The 22,928-nt window shown below is 38.5% G+C and overlaps 4 protein-coding genes across 11 annotated transcripts; 2 read left to right on the forward strand and 2 right to left on the reverse strand.

Moving 5' to 3' along the window:
• The first annotated feature begins 55 nt into the window (after nt 1-55).
• Nucleotides 56-6,775, forward strand: LOC126585586 (protein NONRESPONDING TO OXYLIPINS 2, mitochondrial-like). 3 transcript variants are annotated; one of them, XM_050250040.1, is made up of 4 exons: nt 56-295; nt 398-516; nt 2,316-2,361; nt 6,536-6,775. In XM_050250040.1, the coding sequence occupies exons 1-3, from the start codon at nt 144-146 to the stop codon at nt 2,333-2,335; spliced, it is 291 nt and encodes a 96-aa protein (XP_050105997.1). In that variant the 5' UTR covers nt 56-143; the 3' UTR covers nt 2,336-2,361; nt 6,536-6,775. The 3 variants fall into 3 exon arrangements, with proteins under 3 accessions (XP_050105997.1, XP_050105996.1, XP_050105995.1); XM_050250039.1 differs by lacking the exon at nt 6,536-6,775 and adding an exon at nt 952-996 and having other exon boundaries at nt 57-295; nt 2,316-2,606; XM_050250038.1 differs by lacking the exon at nt 6,536-6,775 and having other exon boundaries at nt 58-295; nt 2,316-2,606.
• On the forward strand, nt 5,885-12,197 carry LOC126585584 (uncharacterized protein At1g01500-like). 6 transcript variants are annotated; one of them, XM_050250030.1, is made up of 4 exons: nt 5,885-6,039; nt 9,337-9,404; nt 10,041-10,829; nt 11,836-12,197. In XM_050250030.1, exons 3-4 carry the CDS (start codon nt 10,161-10,163, stop codon nt 12,055-12,057), a joined length of 891 nt encoding a protein of 296 aa, XP_050105987.1. In that variant the 5' UTR covers nt 5,885-6,039; nt 9,337-9,404; nt 10,041-10,160; the 3' UTR covers nt 12,058-12,197. The 6 variants fall into 6 exon arrangements, with proteins under 6 accessions (XP_050105987.1, XP_050105990.1, XP_050105989.1 ...); XM_050250033.1 differs by having other exon boundaries at nt 10,047-10,829; XM_050250032.1 differs by lacking the exon at nt 9,337-9,404 and having other exon boundaries at nt 5,885-6,108.
• Nucleotides 12,198-12,285: 88 nt separating this feature from the next.
• Nucleotides 12,286-15,250, reverse strand: LOC126585583 (BTB/POZ domain-containing protein At1g63850-like). The gene is made up of 2 exons (XM_050250029.1): nt 13,993-15,250; nt 12,286-12,848 (listed from the first exon to the last, which is right to left on the reverse strand). Exons 1-2 carry the CDS (start codon nt 15,175-15,177, stop codon nt 12,570-12,572), a joined length of 1,464 nt encoding a protein of 487 aa, XP_050105986.1. The 5' UTR covers nt 15,178-15,250; the 3' UTR covers nt 12,286-12,569.
• A 2,212-nt stretch (nt 15,251-17,462) lies between these two features.
• LOC126587815 (probable receptor-like serine/threonine-protein kinase At4g34500) lies at nt 17,463-22,305 on the reverse strand. The gene is made up of 7 exons (XM_050252888.1): nt 21,462-22,305; nt 19,257-19,361; nt 19,040-19,162; nt 18,660-18,830; nt 18,442-18,571; nt 18,147-18,356; nt 17,463-17,968 (listed from the first exon to the last, which is right to left on the reverse strand). Exons 1-7 carry the CDS (start codon nt 22,019-22,021, stop codon nt 17,948-17,950), a joined length of 1,320 nt encoding a protein of 439 aa, XP_050108845.1. The 5' UTR covers nt 22,022-22,305; the 3' UTR covers nt 17,463-17,947.
• Nucleotides 22,306-22,928: the final 623 nt, after the last annotated feature.

A 22,928-nucleotide genomic window follows, 5' to 3' on the forward strand; every position in this document is an offset into this window, starting at 1 on the left:
ATTTGGCCCAATTCCGAAATTAGATGAAAGGCCCAAATCAAGAAAATGGTGCCTTCAGAAACGAGTAGGGTTGAAGCTGTCGGCTGCCTCTCTGCTTCCTCGACCTGCGGATTCGTTCAAACCCCATATCCTGCGAACAAGAAATGGCTTCCTTCTGCAGATCAGCTCTAATGGCGGGCTCAAGGTCCATAGCTCGCTCAAGAGCCCTCACCCAAACCTCCCTTAACTCCTTAAACCCGGCAGCCATGGCGTCCCCGTTTGCTTCCGCCACCAGAACAATTCCTTGTGCTACAAGGTACAGTCTTCTCAAATCCCTCCCACTCATTCCAATTTTCACAATTACTATGGCTTCTGAAACCCAGTTTTAACAAATATCTGTTATTGTTATTGTGTTTAGATTCGTTTCGGTATTGGGATGCATGGAGTCAATGATGCCGCTTCACAGCGCCATTGCTTCTGCTCGGCTTACATCCAACATTGCCGTCGATTCCACCTGCTGGAGCTCCCTTTCTCTTGGTAACCCACTTACCCAATCTTTCTATTTTTCACTGAATTTTTTCTTGTTGAATTGTTTTGTTAGTTGCACGTATAGCAATATCGGTAATGAGGTATAGGGAGTGTTTTCTACTTGTTTATTGTGTGAAATAAATTGGGATTTGTTGGCTTTTTTGAATGGTTGAGTAGACAAAATGAAGAGCTAAATCTCAACAAAGTTGTCCCTTTTCTCCATTATCCGTCTTTTCTGTCATTCATTTCGAGAATCAAAACTCGGATCGGTGTCAAATTTGGATAATAATTTTAAGTTTCTAGTGGACAAATGTGATTAATTCATTCTGGTCACTAACAAGCAGCTCTTAAGCCAGTCGTTTCTTCTCTAGTGGCGCACTGATTACCGCTTCTATATGCTTTGGGTGCCTATTTCTGACTCATTTTTTCTACATCGTGGTATAGGTCTTGCATCACCGTTGTGACAAGGCCCACTGGCTTGTAAAAGAGGTAATCGGTGCATAGGGTTTCCCTTCCGAGTCATGTCTTGACATTTTGGACACCGTATTGCGTAGCTTATGCCAGCTCAGTTAGTTCAGCTATTTAGTTGCTGCTGTTAAACTTCTGTTAGATTGTTCAGCGGTACCTTTGAGAATCGATCTTATTCTGCTCTTTTGTTTTCAAAATAAGTAATGCATGGAATTGCAGTTTCTTATTGTGGTATAAATGATCCACATGGATGCATTGATTTTTTTTTTTTTTTTTTGGCAACTAAATATTTTTTTCATGGGTGCTTATTGTGTGTATTTTGTAATGTGAATGTGAAACAACTAGATTACTGTTTAAGGCTTGAGTTATTTGATAATTGATATTTTGAGTAATTTAATACACTACATATGGTTGTCAAAAAGAAAATAATACATAAATAAATATGTAAGGCTGGTTGTAAGTCGATAGGGATGGAGAAATTTAAGCCTATTTTAGGTGACAGCGTTGTTTGTGTTCATTCTATTGCTTATTACCAATATCCACTTACCTTTGGCTTGCATATTGGTTCCTCCATCCTTTGTTCTTTTCCTTTTCCCACTGCTTTCTGGCAATTGCATAGTGTAAGACCCTAGACGTTCCTGAAAAATAGTTTCACTGTCTTGAATGTTTACATGTTAGTGTGCACATTGATATTTACTCCAATACCTTTCTAACGTAGACAGCCAAGGACATTTTCTGTGTTTTTTGTTCAATCATACAGCTTGTGTTAGCAAGTGATTTCGGGTAGTTTGAATGACGCTAAACTTGGGATTTGCCTATCCTTCAATTTAGGACTTGGGGATAGTTAAAATCAGGAGTTTACAAACAAATAGCTCTTCATGGGTTTCAAAGTGACCAATGACTAATAGAGAGAATTGAGATAGTCCCTTAGGGATCACCCTGATGTTTAGGAAATCGGTTTTCTTCGAGGTGGTTCTAAGTTCTAGCCACATTAGTGGCTCTTGTACTCTCTGATTGTTGCCAGTTATTTATAAGTACAAAATGTCCCCACCGATGATGGTTGGACAAGAATATCTTATTGTACTGTCTGTTTAGAATGATGCAAATTGCTTAATTACCTTATTCTTTCTGCTATTACTGCATAGTATGATCACCTGTGAAGTTTATGTTCAAATACTCTGCAATAAAACCAAATGACTGGGTTAAAGCACCTCCACACAAACTACTCAAACTTACTTCAATTGTGTGATCTTTCACCTGTGCTTATTTGGTAAATAGCAATAGCATGATTTCTGTTAAATGAGTTCAAGCTTGGCTAATTATAAATTATTCTTGGATAGGGCTTCTCGACCGAAGCTGAGTGTGACCCAAATTTAACCAGGCAACCTCATCCCGGTTCTTTCAAGTTGTACTGCACTGCTCTCCTCCAATGGCATATAAGTTTCTATTTGATAAACGATATCAGTGACCAATTTTGTTTTTGCTTAAACTGTGGTATACACTGATTGTGATGGCGTACTATGTAATGCTTGGCCTGAAGAATCAATGGACTATCAACTAGAACAATAGGAATGATACATGTGATGCATGAGCTTATTAATTATTTGGGTTGAGGGCCTTCTATTTGGTCAGTGGAAGTGTGACGGCAGAGTTGTTTTCATTATGCGCCGTTAAGGCGGAAAGAGTGGCCTTCGAGCATATATATTAGGGTAAATTACATAAAATTACCTTAACTACTAGGTCATTAACAGTTTTATACCTCGTCTTTAAAAAATTTCAATGTCATACCTTATCTTCGAATTTGTTGCAATGTCATATCTTCCGTTAGTTGTTTGTCAATTTCTCTGTTAAATGCGGCTTGAGGTGGGGCCTACTTTCTATTAAAAAATAAATAAAATAATAATTTACCATTAAAAAAAAAAAAACCCAAATCCTGTCTTCCCTAAACCCATCGCGCACCCATCCTCCACCTTCTCCTCCGCACCCATCCTCCACCTCCTCCTTCGTCCCCTCCCTCAACCCTTTTCCCTCTGTCGATCTGCACCCAGAGGCGCGAAACGGTGATGTCGACCCGGACGCAGACTAGGAATCGGAATGCAGTCCGCGTCCGAATTACAGCGCCGGGGCATGGAGCTTCGGAACTACCACCGCTGTCTTGAGGAGTTCGAGTTCGTGATGAAGTCTGAGTCTAGAAATCGACCGCGGACGCGACATTGCTGATGCAGCTAGGGTGCGACGCGTCCGAGTGCAGATCGATGGAAGGAAGGGGGTAGTTAGAGAAGGAGGTGGAGGATGAGTGCGCGGTGGGTTTGGGGAAGACGGGAGGATGGGTGCAGGGAAGGGGGGGTCAGGGAAGACGAGATCTGGGTTTTATTTTTTTAATTTTTAATGGTAAATTATTATTTTAATAATAATTTTATTAATTTTTTAATAGAAAATGGACCCTGCCTTAAGCCATGTCAACCTTTAACAGAGGAATTGACAGACAACTGAAGAAATGTATGACATTGCAACAAATTCGAAGATAAGGTATGACATTGAAACTTTTTAAAGACAAGACATGAAACTGTTAATAACCCAATAATTGAGGTAGTTTTATGTAAATTACCCTATATATTAGATCACCACATCTATTGCTCATAGAGAAAATGTGTTGATATCATTAGTGGTAACAAAACGTAGTGACATGTTATTTATAAACCCATTTTTTACAATATTGGTGATCTTCCTTTATCGTTCTGCACATAATTTATGTTTCTCAATTAAGTGATCAAGTGCACAGCATAAAATGCGAGCATTCAATCCGCTTCAATCGATCACAAAATAAGAACGAGAAAAGGGAGCCTCGTTCTCCTGGTAAAAAATATATGGTTACTTACGGTTGTATTTGATATCAAGGATTATGACTAAAACATTAAAGAGATTTATTTATTTGTCACCCTTGATATCAAATCAAAAAGTAAATGATTGAATATTATGATCATCGTGTCACCTAGAGATTTTTCTCTTTTGGGAGAAAAAAGACTGAAAGATATGAGCGCTCACGTGGCAAAGCAACATGTCATGGGAGGCTGGACACGAGAAATATGGTTGGAGGAGCCCACAGGTAAAGGCCGACTTATCATGAAATCCTAATCCATGGTGATGGGTATGGCCGGAAAAAAATCCCAAAAATCCCAAACCGAATCGAAAAATTTCCGAAACCAAACCGAAAAAATCCTAAACCGAAATTCCCGAAAATTTCGGTATCCAATACCGAACCAATCCCGAAATTTCGGTACGGGAATCGGTCTCAAGTTTTTGGGATTTCGGTATTCCCAAACCGAACCGAAAAAAAAAATATATATATATATATATATTATTTAATTTCTAAATATATAGGAGCACATCTTTAAGGGGAACATCATCTACCTACAATAGTGAAAATTGAAATACTGAAGGAACATTGGAAATTGATGATGGACCGTATACAGGAAGGAGCCCTAAGATAGATAGTGGAACATATGCAGAATTTTTAAATCACAGAAGATTGATAGATGGATACATAGATGCAGAATAAACACGGGAGATTGATAGATGGATACATGGATAGATTATAAGTTACAATTTGCTTGAGAAAACTTTACATCTATCTATAATATTTATATTATATATGTACAGAAGTTTACTCAAGCATATATTAACGTTTTAGACGTAATTTTGGGGACTGACATGATTATAGATAATTGCACTAGTTTACTCGAGCACATATTAACGTTTCAGATTGGCAGATTGCTTTTGAATAGGCAGAAACAAATAGGCAGAGACTAATTGGGCCTTGCCATTTGATTGGTAGATTTGTGTGCACAGATTAGTAGAAACAAATTGGCAGATTGAATCTGCCTATATGTCAATTTTTCAATATAAAAGGTTGAATTTTAGCCCAAAAGCATAATATGTCAAATTTTAGTCCAAAAGCCCAAAACCATTTCGGAATTCCCGATTTGTCCCGAAATCCCGAAACTATTTCGGGATTCCCGAAAATTTGGTTTGGGATCGGTTTTGAAATTGGAATTCCCTAAAATTTTGGTTTGGAAATCGGGACAAGGGTTTCGGTATGGGATCCCATACCGAACAACCCCTAGTGATGGGTGGGTTTGTAATTTCAATTTGACAAGATAGATGTACACTTAGCAAGTGGGCAATTTTTGACCATTGATTAGTTTCGGCCGAATGTTTGAAAACAAAGGTTTGATCACTACATCCACAAACCTTAGTGCATAAATTCACTCTATGTACTTCGGAAAATGTTCTTCAGTCGGTTTATAAGTTTGACAAGAAAACATTTCCTGCGATTGAAAATGTAACTATTGTAGCTTTTGCAAGAAATGAGTGTGCAAATGCCTAAAAATGCTATATTTCATTGTGAGATAGCCAGAACTCGATAGTTCATTCGTATGGTTAAAATTGCATTTGTATTAAAGAAATGTATTGTGTAACACCACTCTCATGGAGGAGAGCTACTTGTATTGGTAAGTCATATTTCTATTAGAGAAGAGCTACTTGTATTGGTGCAATAATGTAGTATGCCTAGCAACTTCGTTTATTTCGTTTATTAGACATCGAATATGAATATATAAGGCGGGATAATTGTTTAGTGCGCTTTTATACTAAACAAACGCCGATTTAATTGAATGGATTGAAGCCACTTAAAGCTTGCAGAAAAAGATGTAGAAATCCAAGTAGCCTATGGTTGTATTTTTTTCATCATTGGATATTAGAAGATCCTCCAACAGATTCACAAATAAAAAATTAGCTCTGGACGTCCCCCCTTCATTACGTTAGCACTTGTGAACCAGAGTGCATGCTTTCTCTCTCCCTCTTTTCTTCCAGGATAAGATTTCATCATCTGAGGAAATATTAAATACATACCGACCCCACTTCTGATAAACAAACACTGATCTTCTCAATCCCAAATCCCCAATTTACAAAACCAAAACTAAAATTAAGAGAAACCCATTGTTCTTTCTCAAATTTGACAACTTGGGTTGGTCTTAATTTCTGTTCAGCATTTTTTTTTTTGAAGTAGAAAGAAGGGAATAAATCTTCCACTTGTAGCAAGCTTTTAGCTTTATTTCTCTGCCGCTACTGCTTGTAAGTTTCAACGTTCAATCCTTTGGCTTTGTCTGCATCTCTTTGTATGAATCTCGTTTTGATTTCGATGTGATTTTTGACTAAACCTGAAACCCAAAGAATTTCTCAATTTTCTTCAATATTTTAAGACTTCTGGTTTTTTTTCCAATTTTTTTGCCCATCTTATCCTTTCTGTTTTATCCTTTTGTTTTTGCTTTGGTTTGTTTTCTTCTTCCTGCTCCTCTTGCTCTGTGATCAATAGCTTTTTGTTCCTCAGTTGAGTTCTTGCAGAAAAACTTGCTTATAGATTGGTTCTGTGCTTCTGTTACTATAAAAAAATCAGTCTCTTTGTTTTGATGATTTCTTGCAGAAAAAATAGCTTTTATGGTGAGTTTTTGCGGAACAAAAACTTTTTTTTTTTCTGCTTCCTCTATATCCTTCTGGCAACCTCATCCCGGTTCGTTCAAGTTGTACTGTACTGCTCTCCTCCAATGGCATATAAGTTTCTATTTGATAAACGATATCGGTGACCAATTTTGTTTTTGCTTAAACTGTGGTATACACTGATTGTGATGGCGTACTATGTAATGCTTGAAGAATCAATGGACTATCAACTAGAACAATAGGAATGATACACGTGATGCATGAGCTTATTAATTATTTGGGTTGAGGGCCTTCTATTTGGTCATTGGAAGTGTGACGGTAGAGTTGTTTTCATTATGCGCCGTTAAGGTGGAAAGAGTGGCCTTCGAGCATATTAAGGAAACTAATGAAAATGACTTGAAAATTTTAAGTTTTAATAATAAGGATAAAATAAAGGGTAAAGTGAATAGTATCATGATTGACTTTTTAGTGAAAAAATGTGGTTTTTCGTTAAAGTGAACAGTACCGGGTGCTTTTCGTTAAAGTTCCCTATATATTAGGGTAGATTATATAAAACTACCTTAATTATTGGGTCATTAACAGTTTCATACCTCGTTTTAAAAAGTTTCAATGTCATATCTCATCTTCAAATTTGTTGCAATGTCATACCTTCTGTCAGTTGTCTGTCAATTCCTCTGTTAAATGCTGACGTGGCTTGAGATGGGGCCCACGTTTTATTAAAAAATTAATAAAATAATAATTTACCATTAAAAATTTAAAAAAAAAAAAAAAAAAAAACCTAGATCCCGTCTTCCCCAAACCCATCATGCACCCATCCTCCACCTCCTCCTCCATCCCCTCCCTCAACCCCCCTTCCCTCTGTCAATCTGCACTCGGAGGCGCGAAACGGCGACGTCGACCTGAACGCAAATTAGGAATCGGACCGCAGTCCGAGTTCGAATTACAGCATCGAGGCGTGGAGCTTCGGAACTACCACCACGATCTTGAGGAGTTCGAGTCCGTGACGAAGTCCGAGTCTGGAAATCGACGGCGAACGCGACGCTGCTGATGTAGCTGGGGTGCGACGTGTCCAAGTGCAGATCGATGGAAGGAAGGGGGTAGTCAGAGAAGGAGGTGGAGGATGGGTGCACGGTGGGTTTGGGGAAGACGGGAGGATGGGTGCAGGGAAGGGGGGTCGGGGAAGACGGGATCAGGGTTTTAAAAAAAAAATGGTAAATTATTATTTTAATAATAATTTTATTAATTTTTTAATAGAAAGTGGGTCCCGCCTCAAGCCATGTCAGCCTTTAACAGAGGAATTGACAGACAACTGGCGAAATGTATGACATTGCAACAAATTCGAAGATAAGGTACTGTTAATAACCCAATAATTAAGGTAGTTTTATGTAATTTACCTTATATATTAGATCATTGCATCTATTGCTTATAGAGAAAATATGTTGATATCATTGGTGGTAACAAAACGTAGTGGCATGTTATTTATAGACCCATTTTTTACAATATTGGTGATCTTCCTTTATCGTTCTGCACATAATTTATGTTTCTCAATTAAGTGATCAAGTGCACAGCATATAATGCGAGCATTCAATCCGCTTCAATCGAGCACAAAATAAGAACGAGAAAAGGGAGCCTCGTTCTCCTGGTAAAAAATTTATGCTTACTTACTGTTGTATTTGATATCAAGGATTGTGACTAGTTAAAGAGATTTATTTATTCGTCACTCTAGATATCAAATCAAAAAGTAAATGATTGAATATTATGATCATCGTGTCACCTAGAGATTTTTCTCTTTTGGGAGAAAAAAGACTGAAAGATATGAGCGCTCACGTGGCAAAGCAACATGTCATGGGAGGCTGGCCACAAGAAATATGGTTAGAGGAGCCCACAGGTAAAGGTGACTTATCACGAAATCCTAATCCACGGTGATGGGTGGGTTTGTAATTTCAATTTGACAAGATAGATGTACAATTAGCAAGTGGGCAATTTTTGACCATTGGTTAGATTCGGCCGAATGTTTGAAAACAAAGGTTTGATCACTACATCCACAAACCTTAATGCATAAACTCACTTTATGTACTTAGGAAAATGTTCTTCGTCGGTTTATAAGTTTGACAAGTAAACATTTCCTGCAATTGAAAATGTACCTATTGTAGCTTTTGCGCAAGAAATGAGTGTGCAAATGCTTAAAAATGCTATATTTTATTGTGAGATAGCCAGAACTCGATAGTTCATTCGTACGGTTAAACTTGCATTTGTATCAAAGAAATGTATTGTGTAACACCACTCTCATGGAGGAGAGCTAATTGTATTGGTGAGTCATATTTCTATTAGAGAAGAGCTACTTGTATTGGTGCAATAATGTAGCATGCCTAGCAGCCTCGTTTATTTCGTTTATTAGACATCGAATATGAATATATAAGGTGAGATAATTATTTAGTGCGTTTTTGTACCAAACAATCGCCGATTTAATTGAATGGATTGAAGCCACTTAAAGCTTGCAAGAAAAAGATGTGGAAATCCAAGTAGCCTATGGTTGTTTTTTTTCATCATTTGGATATTAGAAGATCCTCCAACAGATTCACAAATAAAAAATTAGCCCTGGACGTCCCTTTCATTACGTTAGCACTTGTGAACCAGAGTGCTTGCTTTCTCTCTCCCTCTTTTCTTCCAGGATAAGATCTCATCATCTGAGGAAATATTAAATACATACCGACCCCACTTCTGATAAACAAACACTGGTCTTATCAATCCCAAATCCCCAATTTACAAAACCAAAACTAAAATTAAGAGAAACCCATTGTTCTTTCTCAAATTTCACAACTTGGGTTGGTCTTAATTTCTGTTCAGCATTTTTTTTTTTTGAAGTAGAAAGAAGGGAATAAATCTTCCACTTGTAGCAAGCTTTTAGCTTTATTTCTCTGCTGCTACTGCGTGTAAGTTTCAACGTTCAATCCTTTGGCTTTGTCTGCATCTCTTTGTATGAATCTCGTTTTGATTTCGATGTGATTTTTGACTAAACCTGAAACCCAAAGAATTTCTCAATTTTCTCCAATGTTTTAAGACTTCTGGTTTTTTTTGCAATTTTTTTTGCCCATCTTATCCTTTCTGTTTTATCCTTTTGTTTTTGCTTTGGTTTGTTTTCTTCTTCCTGCTCCTCTCGCTCTGTGATCAATAGCTTTTTGTTCCTCAGTTGAGTTCTTGCAGAAAAACTTGCTTATAGGTTGGTTCTGTGCTTCTGTTACTATAAAAAAATCAGTCTCCTTGTTTTGATGATTTCTTGCAGAAAAAATAGCTTTTATGGTGACTTTTTGCGGAACAAGAACTTTTTTTCTTTCTGCTTCCTCTATATCCTTCTGGAAAATGGTTTTATTCTTGGGAGTTGGGTTCTTCTATGTCACTGGTTTTGCTCTTTTCTTCTCTCACAAACAGAAACTTTTTTCGTTTCGAGTAAATTTCTCTTTTCACTGGTCAGTCGGGTTTCTGTTGTTTCCATGTTGCATATATTGCTTTACTTTGATTTCGTTATAACTTTTCTCGGCCTTTTCGCTAATTTGATTTTGTTGATATAGATGCAGGTTCTTTATGCTCAGAGGGTTTACATCTACATGGGCTATCTTCATTCATCTGCTCAACTGAGGCAGTGAGGTGGAAGGAGGATTTGGTCGTGGAAAATTGAAACGTTGAGAATCATGGGAAATTTGTATGAGGCATCAAATGGCCACATGGTTGTGAGACAATCCAAGGTCTCACTGCCCTGGCTTGATGTAAGAGTCTTTTATGTCAGAATTAGCAAATGTGAGATTGATGATTCCGCTCCGGAGTTCCTCACAGTAAATCACATTCCATTGGATCCTGATACCCTTCTTGAAGTCAATGGTGTTAGAACTAGCATCTATTCAGATGGGGCGACAACCCTTCTTAGAAGGGATAGGTTAGATAAGAAGTCCGAAGAAGCCACATTTGTGAGCACTGACAGCATAAGGATGACTGGAAGTGTGAAGTTTGAGGTTTTGGACAAAGACGTTGTGGTCTTATCTGGCGTTCTAGAACTGTGTAATAGTAATGGTTTCGTTGCGGAAACAGATCATCATGGTCAGAGATGGAGCATGAGTTGTGAATCAGATATAGTTGCAAGCACTGGCTTCTTTAAAGGAAGGCAATTTATGGGGCCAGAGTCTGCTTCGCCTTCGATTGAGGTATACATTGCCGGGTCCTTCTCGGGCACTCCAATAATTTTAACGAAGACTTTACAGCTCGGTCTTTGCAAGAGGCATGTGAGGAAAGGGTTGCTGGATTCCATACCGGAGTATGAGGCAACTGAAGACCCGAAAAACAATCCTCATAGGTTCGCTTTTCAGGTACCTACTTTCGACTCTGTGTTTTTCATGCTTTATGTATTTCATGTTTGAGTTTGAGTTGCCTTGCTACCCACGGCCATGTCTGATGCCAATGCCACTCTGCTTATTGCTCGGTGATCCAGCGATTCACCTGTGAAACTTTCTTATTGCATAAGCACCGAAAAAGTACGTAAATTGTTGCGTGTTAGATCCACTGGCTAGATAATGAATTGTTGTAGCGGCACAGGCTCATGTTGTGAAGCTAAAGGTCAACAGAACAAAACTCATTTTATCATCGTATATGTTCTCGAGTTGTTTATGTTAGAGATATATGATATTCCTGTGCTTTTTGCTGATCAATCAAGAATCTATCAAAAGGAACGGCTACTATGTTAGGTGATAAGACAATGCAAATCTAGTACCTCAAAGTACACTGAAATTCTCTCTTGTTTACTTGTCTGCGAGGTCATATTGCGTATCATGCATACCGGCAGGACTGAATTCATTGGTTCTTTTTGAAACCCTTCTGTGCAGCACGGTGGTTTGTTTCTACTAAAAGAAAATCATTCCGTCTCTGTTAAACATCTTTGTAACATGCTCTCGTTTTAAGGCCTCCTTTGGTGTCTAGGATTCGACCGGAATGGATTACCAACCAGATTTAGCGTATGTTAAAACTCAGAAATGGATTCCAACTTAGAAATGTTGTCTGCGTTGAAGGTAGAAGATGGATTAGTCATACATGGAATAGAATGCATCCATTAACATTCAACATACATTGAATGTGCGATTTATCCATTCCAATTCAATCCAATCGTTGGCACGAAACGAGCCCTGAGGGTTTTTGACGACGGTCTAGTTCAGTCTGAATCTTTTCTTACTGTTGTTAACGAGATAGTAGCATTTTATAGAACCTTTCTTCTCTTCAATTACTAGGTACTCTGGTTATTTAGTTTTAGCTGTCAATCTGGTTAGTTACTCATTTCAACTTTTCTTGATTTGAGCATTTCGTTTTGTTTGAACTTGGCAGGAGTCGGAGTACTCGGACTACAAACCGGACAACGGAGAAAACCACTTCTACTCCGGGACCTATTTAGAAGGTGAAGACGGTGAGCTTTCATGGTTCAATGCCGGTGTGAGAGTGGGTGTCGGGATCGGCATGAGCATCTGCGTTGGAGTAGGGCTAGGAGTCGGGTTGCTCGTACGAACCTACCAAGGCACCACCCGCAACTTTAGACGCCGGCTACTGTAATTCTACTGCAATATTTCATTTCCCCTGGTTGTTTTTTTAGCCTCACACTGTTCAACTCCCTAACAATCCCATGTCAGTGGTTTTCTTGACATATCCCAATACCCTTCTAAAAGTAATGAAGAAGCACGATATTGTTACAAGCCGTCCAGCCTTTCCGGGCTTTATCTCGCGTGCATATTTCCGGCACGCGAATACACATCAGAATGTAGTAGGTTCATAACAACCAGATTCGGCTCAAAGTTAGCGAACTAACGAGTGCAACACGAAATCTCATTCACATTATTTGTACCAAAGTGATAATCAGCCTAACAGATGAGAAATTTTCCTACGAGATCAGATATTTTGTCAGGATCCAGTTATCCATCCACTCCAGCTCTGATCACCGTTAATCTATCAAAAGCAAGTTATATATACCTGGTGCAAGTTTTGGCTCTCCACGACAAGCTAATATGCACAAGTGATTCTTACAAAAGATTCTGAGCTTGCGGGTGAAGCGACTTTGCCAAGCGATTTTAACAAAGATTCTCACGTTGAGGGGAATGAGTCGCACGGCGGAACCAGGTGTTGAACGCAGTGACCAGGTGAGGACAGTCCACGTTCCGGGTAGAGAAGCTGAGGCACTGCTGCAGCAACTCCTGTGAATCGGACATGGGCAGTGTCGAGATTATTCTGAGGAATGTCTCTTCCAGATCCAAGTACAGTGGTTTGTTACTAGATGTCAGAGGGGAAGCATTGGTATCTTTACAAACAATCAGAACTGGAAGCCAATCTTTGACAAGCTTCTTCCGAACCTGAAAAAAAACATTATAAACAATCAGCCTTAGGTTAGGACCATTAGGTTGATCTGTCTGGGCCACGGGTTTTGAAACAGAAAAGGGAAAATAAAAACTTTTGTAATCCCCTGGACACCAAAGAAACAAGAACGAGAGTAAGATCGGTTACATTGTGTTGTTAACCAAGCAGCATTATCCACGTGTTCGGATGTTAAAAAGTTGGAAACACCTTACTGTAAAGCATTTGGGAAAAAAAACAAAAATCAAAGGAAAACATAACTGCTGCTCCATTTGGAGATAATCACCCACGAACGAAAACAGAACAGCATAGTTCTTGCCCATACACACTTAGTAAGAAGCAACTTACAATGTATTTTACGCTAGAAGAGAAGCGAATAAATATGAGAGAAAGCAAATGAGTGTTTTATTCAATTTTGTTTTTAGGCCGGATAGGAACTAGGACATAATGGAGAGAAAGCTTTCAAGACTTCAACCACGGGCATCTTCAAAAAATTTAAAATCGAACAACACATAAATCTCATTTATAAGACAAAAATGACCTAAAATTAAGGATTTAAGACTAATCTAATTTCTCCATTCCTCTCTACATTTGACCATACAAACGAAAAAGAAAACATTTCAAGTATCCCTCCACACCCTTCTTCTTCCTTTCTATTTCCCTAAATCCAAACATACTAAAACGTAACCCTTTGAAGACTATAGTGTCTGCTGGTTCTGTCAATGCCATAAGATTCACAGTTCAGGAGTTCAGCAGAAATATAAACAGCCCATTAAGATTTCACTCAATAATCCCACTTTCGAAATGTTTGAAGAAACCCAACATCAAATTGTATTAGCTCCCACATGCCGTGAAAACATAATTTGAAAACTACCGTTCTGCTCCCTTTCCGTCCTCAAACTCTAACGTTGTTCAACTTACCATTAATTTGAAAACTACCGCAAGAACATAAACAGAAAAGTTCCTATGTTGAACAGGTCCCATCAAAATTGTGGCTTCCACTAGTCCAATCGTGCAATGCACCATATGAACATATCAATGGCCAAATGTACAACTAACAGAACGACCTCTGTATTCCAACAAAGAACTTCAATTACATGATATTCAGCTACTCTAGCAAGAAAGATGACATGGGAATAATACCTGAGCAGCAACCAAAATGGTTCCAGAGGCGACGGCATTGGCAAGCCTTGAAGTGCAGCGAAGCAAGACGCTAGGTAGCCCCGGCACAATATTCCTCCACGCATCGTCCTGAAAAGCCCTCTGCAAATCGGCAGTGAAAGCAGGCTGCTCGCTCCACTCCTTGACTGCCGAGTCAGCGACTCGGAGCTCGATCATCCTCTCCACGAGCCACACCAGGTGCTTCCCATGGGTCAATGCCGTGTGGAGGTTGAGCCTCTGGATGGCCTCGGTCTCGTCATGGTCGCCACGGACTCCGGGACTCATGTACTCCTCCATGGACTCCTTGACGACCTTGAAGGTGGTCTGAAACGCCCGATCCAGAACCCGCTCGACCAGGTCTCTAGACCCGAAATCCCGGAGCAGCTTCGCGACGAAGGCCTTGACGTACGCCATGTTCTGGTTGTGGGTCACGGCGAGGATGAGACCGTACAGCATCTCCTCGCTCGAATCGGGGCATCCAGAAATCCTAGCGATGAGGTCTTTGGATTCGTCTTCGCTCAGATGAGGGATTAGAGCGAGCACTCGAGCTTCATCGTCTTGGGTCCAAGGGACGGCCTCCAGGAATCGAAGGCAGAATCGTACGCAATCATCGAAGATAAGCTCCGAAGCCACGGGGAGAAGGTCGAGCGCCGTCGACACGGTGGTTATGGCGGAGGCAAGGTCTGGGGTGTAGAGGAGTTGGAGGAGGGAAATGCGGGCCTCCATGGCGCCGGGGGTCAGTGGGACACGGAGGTTGATCTTGCGAACGGCGTCGTCTTGGGAGTCGGGGTGCTGCCATCGGTCCGACAAGAGGGCTGCGAAGTACTTGCAGCGGAAGAGGGCGTGGGCGTGGAGGTGGAGAACGACGTCGTCTTGAGGCTGGGTGGTGGCGGGGGATAGAGACAATGACGTCGCGGAGGGGTCTAAAGGCGAGGGGTCGACGAAGAGGCGGAGAATGACGTCGGCGGAGGAAGGGTCGTCGAAGGAGTAGGGGTTGGTGGGGTCGGGTTTCAGAGTCGGGCTCGGGATTGGGTCGGGATGGGTGGGTCTTCTGGCAACGGAGCCGATGATGACGGCGGCGCAAGGGCGGCTGGAACTGCTGCCGGCGGCTGAGCTGGCGGGCTGTACGGCGCGATGCCGCTTTTTGGAGCCGGTACCTGTGACCATACTGGGATTTGGGTGATCCGAGAATCGGGAGCTTTTTGGGGCGAAGGAAAAAAAAAAAAAGAGGTGTATTCTTTGACGGATTTTAATTTTTAAACGAATCTAGGTGTTTAATCGGAATTTTAAATTCTTTGAAATTTAATCTTTATCCGATAAAGATTTTAAGATAGTTTAAAATCTTTAGAAATTTAGGTGCATTAATTAAAATTTTAAAGAAATTTATAATATTTCAGATGTATTCAATTAGAATTTGAATTTAAAGAATTTAAAAAAGTTAAGGAATTTGAGAGAATTTGAGATATTTTATAGTGTATTTTAAACATCTACAAATCTCACATCTTCCCATAAGATTTAGTGGGAATTGAATCAAATTTTTATATGAAATCTCTACAAATTAGTTAAATTCCATAAAAGCTCATCAATTTATAAATCCACTAAAATTTCTCAAATTCCTAATTGAATACATCATTCGAATGATTAGTGGGAATAGGATTCTTTCTTCTTTTTTTTTCCTCTCCTTCCCTTCCCTCCTATTTAAACGGTCACGGTTAAGCCACGTCAACATCTTATATTAATTTTTTTATTACAAAAGAAAGATAAAATAAAAAAAATGTGAGAGAAGATGATGAAAGGAAATAGAAAGATTAAGAGAGAGAATCTTAATCTAGATCAGTGTGGGATTTTCAATACTCTATGTACTGCAGGAGGACACGTGGACTACCCATGTGTGAAATTTATTTTTTTAATCAGGATTTTTATTTAAAGTATTTGAATTGACTATCAGTAAATTCGGAAAAAGAAATTTAAAGTTGTTTTAAGGAATTTTAAAATGATAGAGATTGAAATGATATAATTTTATTTTTTTTAAATTTTAAAATTTTTTGTTTGGTTAATCTATAAAAACAAAGCAATTGAATACGAAATTTGTTATTTTTAAACTCTTAATCATAAAATTTGGAAAATAATACCTATTTACATAGAATTTAAACTTGGAATTGGAGATTCCATATTCCAAGGGTTTTTTTTTTTACATAGAAATTCTAAATTTCTATGTTTATAAATAAATCCAAACAATGGAATTCGTGTATGTCAATTTATAAATTTTGACTTTTATCCAAAATTCAAGTTTATTTCTCTCATCCAAATATAATGTCATTTTGATCATTAAGTTTGAAAATCGATGAATTTGTTTCATGACTTGCAGCGAAACATTAATGTGGTTCTGTTTTAGAATTTTTATCGATAACTTTGTTAATGTGTTAATATGACACACATACAAAACTCACAAATTCAATAATAGGTATGTCATTTAATTTTCCATCTAAAATGTAGTTATTTTTGTTCATGTCACATTTACCATTAATTTGCAATGCATGTTCTTGTTGTTGTTGTGCTGTCCCACCAGGGACGGTTCTAAGTTTTCAAATTCGGACAAGGATTGTCTGCCCTCCCATTTTTCGTGCTCTTCTGTTTTGTGTGGTCACGGCTAAGCCACGTCATTTTATATTTTTTTTTTATAAAGATAATAAGACAAAAATGAATAGTAATATAAAATGATGACGTGACTTAACCATGACCACACAAACAGGAGGACACGGGAAGTGGGAGGATAGACAATCCTTGTCCAATAGGATTAAGATTAGTAGTGGGAATATAATAGCATTGAAAAGTTGCCTGTAATGCTCCCACAAAATTGCTGAATTTAGGCTGTCTAATTGCAAAATGTCAAAAATATTTAGTAGAATATCTAACCGCACTTGAACAGTTTAAATTATATAGATGATGCTAGAGAGATTATTTACTTAAACATATTTTGTAAACCACACGATGATGGTGACTATTGTTACATTAATCATCATCCGCCGCGTGAAGGATGGATCTGCACTTGATCAATTCCCGGACAGCTTAAGCGTTTTCGAGTAAAGATTGGCTAACATTGTCTAGTACTGTTGCCACTGGCCAGCCCCCTCATGGGTACCCTTCTTCCTTGCTTGCAACGCAATAACGTTCTACTAGAGTTTGTCTGCTCCCTTGTTCCTTTGTGGACACTGATCCGTCGGTAGGTAAATAATGCAACAAACAATGACATGAACGGCAAGTCATGGTACCAATAATTATGCATGGAACCAACAGAGGCACTGCCTTGCAATGTTGGTGACCGCAGATAGCAGCAGGGAGCAACAATATTTGGGTTGTCTTTCAGAGTACTTCTGAATGCACAGGGATGCTAAATGGAGAGACTCGGAATCCCTGAAGTCCGTCCCAAAAGCTACTATACTCAAACTACATTTATTAAAAGGTTCTCGGATTTCATCTGAAACTGATAAGGAAATGAAGATTCTTAACGGACCTTACATATTAAAATACCATAAAAGGTCGTACCCAGTGCACAAGGCTCCCGCTTTACGCAGGGTCTGGGAGAGGTGAATGTCGGCTAGCCTTACCCCTATTTATGGAGAGGCTGCTACATATTAAAATACCATATAAGTACATATTTACAAGCTCATCTATAAGTATGGTGCTGAACATATCAACAGAATCTATCAGACCAGGAAAGAGAAATTAGAAATTTATATACGCACACATTCAATGCTTGTAAGTTCTTTTCTGTATATACTAATGGAGGATCATTGTGCGCATGGCGCCTCAGGAACTGCTATTTATCGACCAAAAAATTTATCATCTCCACCTCAATCTTTGTTACTACCCCCGGCATACTTGGATGTATATTGAACATTACTGGATGCAGCTGCACGGGAAAGGGAAAGGATTTTTATCGAGCTGATCGAGTTTCCTGCAAACATAAACAGAAAACTGAGGAAGCGGAAATTGCAGAAAAACATAAATTGAAGGGATGATGGTGCTTCCGTGGTCTTAATGTTGAACAAATAACAATCTGGCAAGAAACTTGTTGAAAATAGGATACGAGTTATCTGCAGTGCATCTACAAAGTACTGAACACAAGGACTTACTGAACGAAAAGGGAAGTCATCTGCCTCAAGCATATGAACAATTTGCCCCATTTTCGGTCGCTTATGGACATCTAGATCTATACATCGGAGACAAACCAGCAATACTCGCTTCATAGCTCTTGGAGGGGGCTGAACTGCAATCAGAGGATCAAGAACATCCTCTCCACGGCGACTTTGGATCATTCCTTTAAACCAATCAACCAGGTTCATCTGATATACAGCAACTGTAAACAGTTACGATACTGATGCAATGCTTCTATAGGAAGAACCGAAGAAGAGGAGAAATTAGTTTTACCTCTCCTGCTGGTTTGGAATAGTCAATTGGGTTTCTTCCTGTAATTATCTCCATTAGTAGAACTCCGAAACTATATACATCACTCCCCTCGTTAAGCATACCTGTGCTTGCATATTCTGGAGCTACATATCTACAGAAAATTATAGCAAAGAATCACTATAACACAGCCTTGATAATGCATCATGGTAGTTATCATTAGGATTTGAGAATTAACTAACCCGAATGTCCCCATAACGCGTGTAGTCACATAGCTTGCCTCCGATCCTAAGAGCTTGGCCAGACCAAAATCTGATACTTTTGCGTTCCACTTTCTATCCAGAAGAATGTTACTGGATTTTATATCACGGTGCACCACCTTGGGTTCTAACCCTTCATGCAAATAGGCCAGCCTGTCAGAGAAACAAGAATCATAAGGATGAAAAGTATTCTCGTAGCGATATAAAGGAAATCACGAGAGTGACAAACACAGCACAATCTTTTACACGTTTTCGTTGTACGACTACTAGATTAATTAACCTTCATGTTAGATTCACTTTCTTTTATTTAAAAAGAAAGGAAGAACAAGTGAAACGAACAAGGAGAAACAAAACTATCTCACCCTTTTGCTGTCCCGATGGCGATTTTCATACGAATATCCCAGGTCAGAGGGCTGACAGGCCCAACATCGCCGTGCAACCATTGCTCCAAGTTGCCGTTGTCAATGTACTCGTACACAAGCATCCTGCAGATCAATAAAAGTCCCAATGGGCATGTTAGAGGAGAAAAGAGGTTCATCGATCTCAGTTCACCTAAAGGATAAGATAATGGAGTTTTACCTTTGAGCACCTTCTGCACAATAACCAATTAGACCCACCAAGTTCTTATGCTTTACTTTCCCAATGGCTTCGACTTCCACCTTAAACTCGTTCTCTGCCTGACCCCTATGCATCATATGACAAGCAGCGATGAGTTTCGAGTTGACAAAAATATAATACCAATACGGAATTCAAATCAGCAGACGAGGAAAAGTCACTCTATATATAATTTTACAGGCAACTGTTTTTCCTCTTGCTCCTATTAGCTTTCTTCGGTATATGCATTAACATCAGCATATGTTTTTTCTAAGCAATATTCTAACCTACTTCTAACTTACGAGGAGAGAAATTCGAATTCGAATGCAAAAGTGCAGACACTACCTAAGCAAATTGCTCTAACCCACATATATAACACTAGGGATTTGGATCCTCTCCGGATCCTCATTGTGAGGATCTTAGAGATCAAGTTATCGCAGCCTGTTCACTACAAATTCTATGGTCATAAATTATTATGTCATGTAGATAAGATTAAAAATTCAAATGATTCGTGACCGCATAATATGTGGTGAATGACTACAATGACTTGATCCTAGGATCCTCACAACGAGGATTCATAAGGATCCAAATCCAAAAACCAGGATATGACGATGACAAAGTAATGTTTGGTCAATCAAAAGTGAAAACAAATTTCGTGTAAAGATCAGACAAAGCAATGAGACATTGGAAGTCTAGAAAGCAAAAAGGTAACAGGTCATAATTTGTATTGGAATATAACTAATAAAAAAAAAAAAAGGAAGAATAAAATTGAGAAAAGCACAAAGGGAGTCTCTTTTACTTTTTTTTTTATCAAAAGATAAGCATGTCATTCAAACTCTGGTCTACAAACTGTGATTATTAATATTATTTTACAAGTTCAAAAAGTATATTATATAAATTACATGCAAAACAACGTCTATATTTTTGATGTGACATACTACATAGAGAATAATTAAAAAATAAAATATTATATACACCCAGAACTCACACATAAAAAGAAAAAGAAAAGCAAAATAACGGAGTTGTTTCCGTTTCTCCTTTTTTAACAAATTTAGTTTATGACAAATAAAAAGACAACAAATTTAGTTAATAAAATATTATTGTAACAATATTTCAAGTCAATCATACATTCTTTTACAAAAATATGAAATAGATATTAGTGTACGATTAGCTTGAAATACCACCATAAGAGCATCTCCAAGGAAATATCAAAATGTCCAAATCAGCAATACTGATAAAAAATGACAACAACAATGTTTTCCAAGCGAGAAGCCAAATTTGATGTGGCATGACATGAAATGACATATCTCTCATCTTGCTGCCAAATTTGACAGCAACTTCAAATTTATTTTACTTAATTATTTTATTTAAGTTTTGTTAGTTCAAAGTACTGCCTTTTTGTTTCTTTCCATTACCAATGCAATGTTTAAATATATTTATACCATTTATTTCATTTTCTTTCATTATCAATGCAAAGAAAATAAATATGAATTTTTAGTTTATATTTAAAATTTGACATATCGAGTAGAAAGCAAAATTTAAAAGTTGTTAAAGTACCACATAAGCTGTCAAATTTAAATTTTATATTTAAAATTTGACATCTTCAAAAGAAATGTTCTAATAACTTCCCGTTGTGACTTTATCTCCATCAGCACGAAACTTACATATAACAATGTACGCACGTACTGTTGTGCAACTGACATAAATAAACACATCTTTGGACGTAAGTTTTAAGCCACAAGGACCACCACCGCTTCTTAATGCCGCTTGAGCTTAGAGATTTTAAATTAAATATATTTGAAAAAACAAATATACCATAAAAATAATTATTAACTGTTGACCGCGAAAAACATGAATATGAATTCTCTTGTGAGGATCCTGAGATCCTCAAATCGAGTTACTGTTCATATATAATTTTAAATAAACATATTTAAAATGATTTATAACCACACGATGCACGATTTGAGAATCCTCAGAATTTTCACAAAGAATCCTCATTCAAAAAACATTATTGAGTACAGAGCTTAAAAGGCGCTTGGATTGGATCTAAATCCTAATCATAAAAATAACAAGACACTCATTTTCCTTAACTAATCCCCTATTTATTTAATTGTTTGCACAGAAAATAATTTCATGAAATAAAAAAAATGGAAATAATAGTTTTTACACTAAGTAATAAAATTCACGTACTTGTTGTTCAGAAGGTTCTTGACGGCCACGACAGAGCCGTCCTGCAGCTCGCCGCTGTAGACGATGCCGTATCCTCCTTCTCCAATCACGTTCTGTGGAGAAAACCCGCGTGTCGCGATCTCCAGCTCCTTCAAGCTGTACCACCGGCCCCACCCGATGTTATGCGGGCCCGACCCGTCACTTTCCAACCCGCTCCGGTTCCCTTTCCCTCTTTCGATGTCAACAATCTCCGTCACCTCCAGCGGAGCTTCCTTCAACTTTTCATTTCCCATTTTTCTCTCGCCATTGTCGGCGGCGCGTGGACTCGGTTCCTTGATCTCGGCGATCTCCTTGGAGACTAGGGGGATTGAGCCGGAGCTGTGCTTCACGCGCATCTTGCGTTTTCGGGAGACTCGAGTTATGCGGAGGCAGAGGAAGATGAGAAGGGCGGCTGCGAGGAGGCAGAGGACGAGGATGGCGATAACAGCGTAGAGTTTGAGGTTGAATAATGGGGTTTTGGCGGTGATCTTGTGGGAGAGGGAGTTGTTTGAGGCTTCGGTTGTCTCTCCGAGAACTGCCATTGTTACCGGCAAGCGAGGTTGATGGAAAATTCGAGGTGTGAATTTTCTCCAGAGAGAGAGGTGGTGGGAGTGTTTGTTGGGCTTGATGGGAAATATCTTGAAGTTAAAGTTCAGTCAGCAATATAGACGTTGGAGGATTTTGCATCGAGAGAGAGACAGAGAGAGAGGGGAGAGAGAGGGGTTTCAACGGAAACAAAAGCGAAAAAAGCAAAAGTTGAAGGGAAGGAAAGAAAGTAAAAGATTATAGAAAAAAAATGGATAAAAAAAGAGAAAGAGGAAGAAGGAGTAGTTAGATTTTGGGTTTGGTATGTGAGGTTACTACAGAACTGCCACTGCAGTTGTAGGGAACAGCCAGCCAAATCGCAATGACTTTAGGCCGGTTTGGTAAGTCTTATAACGAGATTGTTATGATAATGTGATTCAACTTTGTATTTAGCGAGTATCGAATTTAAAATTTCTCATTTACTAATGAAAATGAATATCACTAGACCGTAATATTAAATGACAAAGTAGATTAGTTTTAAAAATTAAACTAAATTTAGCAATATAAAAATAATGAAGTGTTTTATACGAAATCCAACTAAAGACACAAACTAAACAATTTTAGCCCTAGTAAATTGTTGATCCCCAAAAACGAAACATTCATAGTCCACTCCTAATTCTCTAATTATTTTATCAAAAATATTGTTCTTACCTTCTATTCGCACTATCTCTCTAATAGATCTCTAATAGAGATGAGATCCATATGTGTTGGTGCACCCGACCTTTATTATAGAGATAATACAAATATATGGTAAATATAACATTACCCTTTTTTTTTTTGGATAGTTATTGATATGTTCAACAATGACATTAGACGCTATTTAAATACCATATCGACCATTCTTTCTTCAATAAAATTAGACAT

Source organism: Malus sylvestris, chromosome 10 (assembly GCF_916048215.2).
Source record: "Malus sylvestris chromosome 10, drMalSylv7.2, whole genome shotgun sequence".
Taxonomy (NCBI): Eukaryota; Viridiplantae; Streptophyta; class Magnoliopsida; order Rosales; family Rosaceae; genus Malus; species Malus sylvestris.

Coding starts and splice junctions, on each gene's coding strand:
- LOC126585584 (XM_050250032.1), top strand. CDS start 10,161: ATGGGAAATTTGTATGAGGCATCAAATGGCCACATGGTTGTGAGACAA. Junction 10,830..11,835: donor CTCATAGGTTCGCTTTTCAG/GTACCTACTTTC, acceptor TGAACTTGGCAG/GAGTCGGAGTACTCGGACTA.
- LOC126587815 (XM_050252888.1), bottom strand. CDS start 22,021: ATGGCAGTTCTCGGAGAGACAACCGAAGCCTCAAACAACTCCCTCTCC. Junction 19,163..19,256: donor TGTGCAGAAGGTGCTCAAAG/GTAAAACTCCAT, acceptor ATTGATCTGCAG/GATGCTTGTGTACGAGTACA. Junction 18,831..19,039: donor GCCATCGGGACAGCAAAAGG/GTGAGATAGTTT, acceptor TTTCTCTGACAG/GCTGGCCTATTTGCATGAAG.
- LOC126585583 (XM_050250029.1), bottom strand. CDS start 15,177: ATGGTCACAGGTACCGGCTCCAAAAAGCGGCATCGCGCCGTACAGCCC. Junction 12,849..13,992: donor CCATTTTGGTTGCTGCTCAG/GTATTATTCCCA, acceptor GTTTTTTTTCAG/GTTCGGAAGAAGCTTGTCAA.
- LOC126585586 (XM_050250040.1), top strand. CDS start 144: ATGGCTTCCTTCTGCAGATCAGCTCTAATGGCGGGCTCAAGGTCCATA. Junction 296..397: donor ACAATTCCTTGTGCTACAAG/GTACAGTCTTCT, acceptor TATTGTGTTTAG/ATTCGTTTCGGTATTGGGAT. Junction 517..2,315: donor CTGGAGCTCCCTTTCTCTTG/GTAACCCACTTA, acceptor ATTCTTGGATAG/GGCTTCTCGACCGAAGCTGA.